Genomic DNA, 6,599 nt, shown 5'->3' on the forward strand with positions numbered 1-6,599 from the left:
TTTGGTCATTTTTGGCCTGTTTTAGACAAAACATGCCATTTTCCAAAGCCTCTACAAACCTAACCACTCAGTATTTTTGACTAATTCTTTGATAGGCTCATTCAGGTTGACCAGAGGTATGTTCTGGCTACCTCTCCAGTTAGCCCATATTTTTTTTTTCAGATGCCAAAAATGGCCTCCAGAATAAAAACCTTCTCAAGGCTCCAGCTTTCACTGAAATTAGTCCATACCAAGGGAAGTGTAACACAACTACATAATGTAAAAGAATACACAAATACATTTGAGGTACAATAGATTCTTAGAAAGAACCAGAAAAATGAACCAACCTTCATTCTTTTTGCACTCAACTGTATATGTTATACTATGATATATAACCAGTTTATTTTTTAGAGTAATAATAATTGAGATACAAATGGTTTATATTGGTATGACAAATTTTACACAAAAAGACCAGTCTGAATCGGTTTGAACGAAGTCCATGGACTGCAAAAGACCGGTCCTAGGTGGTCCGGTTCGGTTCCCTCAATATCTGGGTTGGTCCTAGACCGGTTGCGGTCTGCAGTTGCCTGTTTTCAGGGCAAAAAACCGGACTGAACCGGACCTGCGAACACTATCAATCCTTCAGCCATATCCCACATGAACTTATAATTATGTTTTAAGATAGTACAGTAGGTATCAATATGAAAGGCTTAGAATGTCCTTTCTTAATGTGAAAGACAACTTGTGCATGATGTCAAAACCTAATGCTGCAGCACTGACAATATGATGGCAATCCTTCAACCTCATTATCATATTTGGCAATGTGCCCTGGACCCTGAAAATGGTGCCCAATGTCATCACTAACAGTAAGCACCATCCCCCATTTTTCTTCTGATTTTTCCCTATTTTATTGCTATTTTTCATTTGGAAATGCGCATTCTGATTGCTTCAGATAACAGCACTGGCTGCAAAGGAAGCGAAAAAGCTGTGGAAATGTTTGTGAAACAAAGTGGAGGGAGAACTAGGTGACTCACAATTGGACTCGACCTGCTAGGCATTTTGTCATCACCATTTTCAACATCCTCCTCAATGTCGTCTAAGGTGTTAGCAGTGTGGACACTGGAGATGAAAGCAGAAGATGGGCCTGGGCTTTGGGAGTGGAGACAGATGGAGCATCGAGGGTTTGAAGGAGGGGGAGGTGGTGATGAAGGGGCGCTGGGTTCTGGTTCGACAACAGGGGAATCATCAATGTCCATCTTGTTGACTGTTGGTTGGACTGATTCAGGGATGTCCATCTTGTTGACTGTCAGTTGGACTGATTTGGGATGTTAACTTTCATCTTCATGCAAGTTATGGGTGAAACAGGTGGAGGGGGTTAATGTTGTACACCTTTGCCCACCGATTTGTGTTGATGCAGACAATACAGCTCATTGTCATCCCTGTCACTGTCCGATGCCTCAGCTTCACCATCTGCCCATGCTGCTCAGTGGGCGAAAGTGAGTGCTGGCATTTCCTTCTTCTTGGTTTGCACATCGGAGTCATAAGGGTCCAGCTCAGCTCCAGATCATCATCCANAAGGCTCTACATGAGACTGAGATGAGCAAGATTTTCCTGAAAGGCCTGGTTGAATGTGAGTTATGAGAGGTAGCATAAATAGAAAGTCACGCTATAGGCAAAATACCTTGTGGAGATGAGTAACGACATCGGCGATATTATTGTCAATCTCTTGCTGCCTGGAGCAGCAGTGGAACTCAACAAACTTCGAAATCAATCTAGCTGAACATTTCCCTGTCAGTACTTGATACAAGTATGAGTCTATCATTTGCATTACCTTTATGAGTACATTCTGTGAAAAGCATGTACCTTGAGTGCTTAAGCACTTTTCTCCACATGGGATAAACACCACCACCATGTGTCAGCATGCACACTTGTGAGTTTCCATGTCAGACAGGGAAGTACAACATGACCCACAATGTGAACCATGGATTTTAGGGTACACTCACTGGCAGCTGTCTACTCTCCTGAAATTGAGTGGTCAAATGCTAGGTGACTGACACTGTCGCTGATGACTGGGAAATCACACCGCACCTGGTACATAAATTTTCCAACTGTGCATTGCCAGTTTACATCCTACATTACTTCAAATAAAGCTTGGTGGAAGTAGTGTCAACACTGCTACTGAGAGGTAAAAGGCCATAATTACATACTGTGTAAAAATCAATGTTCTGTAGTACCTAATAAATATTTTTGTTAAAATGGCTTCCAACCAACCAGATAACGAACCCCAGGACTACTTGTCACTTTACATGAGAGTTGGAGGCAGCGAGAGGCAGCTGAGGACCATGTGATGACACTGCTTATTCAGTGGGATTAAGTCAGGTTTTGGATGGAAAGTGATCAACTCAGCAATGTCCATGCCAATGCATCTCCTGCATAGAAAAGATGAGAATACAAGAGTCCAGAAAAGAGAATATAGTAAGGAGAATATATGTAGTAAGGAGTCACCTGAAACAAGCCTGAAAGAAAGTACATGATATATCGACAGCTGAGAAGTCAAGGCTACTGGTATTGGTATTGTTCTTTTGGTTCATCAGGTATCAAGGTAAAGTTAAAATCAGTTGGAAATGGTGGATACTCCTGATGAGATCCATTGATGAGCCTGAACATGATGTCACACATTTTGTTGATTTCGGCATTGGATAGTGCTGTTGCCAGAACGAAGGACTTAGGTCCAAACTGACATCCAAAGTCGTTCCACAACTTCTCATTCCTTTTATCCATCAGAGGAACCCCCTCCAACCACTCATATTCAGGAACCTCCTCTCACCTGATAGTGGCCCATTGCCAGAATGGACCAGCGCTTGCCATGGCAATGACCTCCACAGCCGAAGGGTAGATGAGAAAATGTATTGTGCAGTAGCACATTGTGTGTTTGCCCTCCCAAGATTGTCATTGTCGGCATCTGGCACATCTCCTGTCAGGATCTCCAAAATGGCGGTGACCCCAACAATATCAGCATCTGCATGTGGAGGTGACCACTTGAATTCGCCAATGAGGAGCACACATTGATGGATGATTTTGATTCCCACCCTAGCAGCATATTGACTCAAGAGAGTCCTCAATCACATAATCTCATCAACTCCCTTTGTTTTGCTCTGCACATATTCAATAGTAGGTTGTTGAATGGTTCCTCTGACAAGGTGTACAACTGCAATGTCTGGTCATGAATCCTTGGCATCAGAATCCTGTACAGTCACCATGCCAGAGTCATAGTCAAAGGATGCCCCTTGATCAACTACAGTACACATCATATGAATAAATAGGTGAACATCAGCATATCTTCAATGGAATAGAGAGAGAGAACCCCCTACTCTTCAATTCTTTCTGCTTGATTTTTCCTTGTAACTTATCTAACTCTCTCTGTGTTTTTTGCATAGATAGCTCTTCCATTGAATGAGCCATACTAGCCAGGACAGGGAGCCTGTCAGAATGATGTGAACCCACTGGAGGGTTGCTTGCTGATTTCTGCAGAGTGATTTTTCTTTCCTCCAAATTCTTGTGACCCAATTCCAGTTCCAGTCTGTTTATCATCCCCCCAGTGATACGCTTTGCACGGGGATGAACGTGAAAGTGCGAAACACGCAAACAAGGATCAAGCGCGTCGGGGGAAAACCCTAAACACCTAACACTCACTCACACACACACACACACACTATCACAATCTCGGTGCAAGAGTTCGAGGGCCTTTGGTATTAAGAAATACCACTTTTGTCTTCTTAGGTTCAAGTCTCAAGAGTTTTCGTTCAAAATTGGGTTTTTATTATAAGGCGTGGTTTAGAATAGTTCAATAGAACAAAGTATATCTTTCTGGGAACTTGGTCTCTTAAATGCAAAGTTCTTTGATCACAGTTTCTTTAATTAACACAAAACACGACTTTAATTGACTTTTATGACTCCCGTGAGTTTTTATTATGTCACTACGCTCCAAAACCAAGGGTACGAGTACGCTGTCTCGTCTAAAATGATACTGTGTCCTTAAAACCTCTTATTCAAAAGTCTCCAAGCAAGTTGACTCCCAAGCACGCTGGCTTCGTTCACACTGTACTTTTCTTGACCACGAAGAAATCTCCTTTAATTGATTACAACTGTCCACCTCCTAAGTCTCTACTTGGAGTGCAACTAGCTGGTCAACGGGGGACGATTGCTTCCCTTTTGACCTGCCAGCGCGCTCCTTATATACTCCAGGAACCCCTATCTATGTTTTACATGTGTTTTAATGCGGGATACTTCGGTCCGAATTACAAATATGAAATTTAATGAACGTGTGGTATATTTTGTAGTCTATCTCTGTGAACACTACAGATTTTGTAGTGTCGCGTCTTTCATTTTCAAACACATCAAGTGTTTGATGCGTACGCAGAGTTAGCCGACGTAGCTATTCTTAGCTTGGCATGATCTCGCGTGTTTCTTTCTATGGCCCGGTTTACCGGTTTGACAGATGACATCACAAAATGATTAACGTTTCCTGATGCGTTGATGCGCATGCGTACGCATTTACCAATAGTCTTCGGCCTTCCGTCGCTTCCGAGTTTTTAATTAAAATGCCTTGTCTTGGCTCGTCTTTTCATTACGGAGGTCGGGAGACACTCTGAAGGTGTTTTCAAATGTCTTTCTTAATTGTCAGGGGGTTCTTATTATATTTCATATAATAGAATGTGTCTTTTTCTCATGTTTGTACTTGTGACGTTCAGACGCATCAGTCTTTGATGCGTACGCGGGAACTGCCGTACATGACTTTCTGAATGGCCGGGAGCCACGCTAAGTCTTCATACGTTTACTACCTAGGTGTAGTTTAGTCTTTCCATGTTTCAGACATGCCGTTTAAGCATCTATGTCGTCTTTTCTGTATTTCTTGTATAAGCACGAGTTTTCACAATAAATCCATTATGTGTTTCTAAACCCTTTGGTAGTAATGCAATTCTTCTCCCTGCGTTGGGTGTTTACTCTAGAACCTCTTCGTGCTCTATTTCATGGTAGGTGAATCTTAGATAGGATCCAAGTATAATGTCACGACGCGTACTGCTGCCAGTTCCAAAGCCTTGTCCTATTTTCAGATTCCACGCATTTGCATTTTTAGTCAACTGCGCCGGGTATGCACATTGACTCTTTGTATCATTGCAATTGTATGTAGTGTATTTATTAGAGATGACCTTTTATCGGTAAAATCGTTAAAATTGAATTTTATACGGGTGAGATGGTTTCATCCGTATCACCAGGAACAGATAAGAATGGCTCCATTGCAATGGAGAGGCGATTCAAGAAGGCACATGTGCCTTGGAGAGTAGCAATCCATGCAGGGGCATAGTTGGCCTCAAGCCCACAACTGTTGAATTGCATTGAAAACACACCAGCAAGGGAGAGTTTGATGTCAGTGGTAGTTGTATATGGACAAAGTGGTTGTTGTGCCATGGTAAAAGATTTGGACAGTGTTGACACTTTCTCTATCCAAATTTAATTTATAGCCTGCAGTTGGTCTGTGGGTTTTCTGTCAATTCTATCAAGTTTTGTCTTGCTCTATTATTCTGGAACTGCCCAACCTGGTCAGCAGGTCACCATACAAAACAAATTTGTCCAGCCCTGATTTGGAAATGAAATGGTAAATATGCCTTCAACGTTGGTGGTTGAACATTTTTTATGGATCATCTACAAAGGGGTATTAGAGTATCATTAAAAACAAATTTATTTTGTCCTGAAAAACATTTGCCAATGAGAAATCTGGAGCACTTACTTGAAAGCTGAAAGCACATGTGACAGGCAATGTTTCTGCTGACTGTGCATGGCTGGCCCCTTATCAGAGGTTAACATAGAACATCACATCACATTTCGACCACCAAGGTAGGAACAGGGATGTTGAGCTTCAACCTTCAGCCTCGACATTTTGTGAGAGTCAGTGTCTGATAGGTCTGCTAGTGACAGTGGTGAGAGATATGTTCAACCACAGCTGCAAGTGATTGCCATAAGCATTGAGTGCTTCAGCAAATGAGGTATTCAAATTGGATGCACAGGACATCAGAAGTCATACTCCAGGACTCCAGTAAGATTCCTACTGGATTCCCACTGGATTTCAACAATTCTTCCAAAAAAGGCATTTTCCACCTGTTGGACTCCTACTGGACTTTAACAGAATACCAGAAAGTGAATACATTGCCTAGATACTGGATTCATACTGAACTCCTACTGGACTCCTACTATACAATTTACTATTACAGATGCCTAGAGCTAGGTTCAGATCATGTGACTGTTAACTAAGGTCATGTGACTATCTTACCTTAGGTGTCATCTTCAAAATCTGAGTCAACATCTTTCTCCTCTTCCATATATGGTCTCTTCATCTGCTTTTCCATCACATATTGGAAACAACATAGAATGCAAGAACCAGTCAAAATTGCCTTGTGTCATCCTCTTCAGGATAGACTCAAATCCACCTATCTAGGCATTTAACTGTTCACAGGCCTGTTTTAAAATTCATTAATTCTTGTACAGTTGAGTGCAAAAAGAATGAAGGTTGGTTCATTTTTCTGGTTCTTTCTAAGAATCTATTGTACCTCAAATGTATTTGT

At 41.8% G+C, this 6,599-nt stretch overlaps 1 protein-coding gene across 1 annotated transcript; it reads right to left on the reverse strand.

The window, feature by feature from the left end:
- Positions 1-899: 899 nt before the first annotated feature.
- On the reverse strand, positions 900-1,274 carry LACBIDRAFT_334089 (uncharacterized protein; the record flags this gene model as incomplete). The annotated part of the gene is made up of 2 exons (XM_001888844.1): positions 900-944; positions 1,014-1,274. 2 exons carry the CDS (start codon positions 1,272-1,274, stop codon positions 900-902), a joined length of 306 nt encoding a protein of 101 aa, XP_001888879.1.
- Between the last annotated feature and the right edge of the window lie 5,325 nt (positions 1,275-6,599).

This window comes from Laccaria bicolor, genomic scaffold (genome assembly GCF_000143565.1).
Source record: "Laccaria bicolor S238N-H82 LACBIscaffold_59 genomic scaffold, whole genome shotgun sequence".
In the NCBI taxonomy this organism is placed as follows: Eukaryota; Fungi; Basidiomycota; class Agaricomycetes; order Agaricales; family Hydnangiaceae; genus Laccaria; species Laccaria bicolor.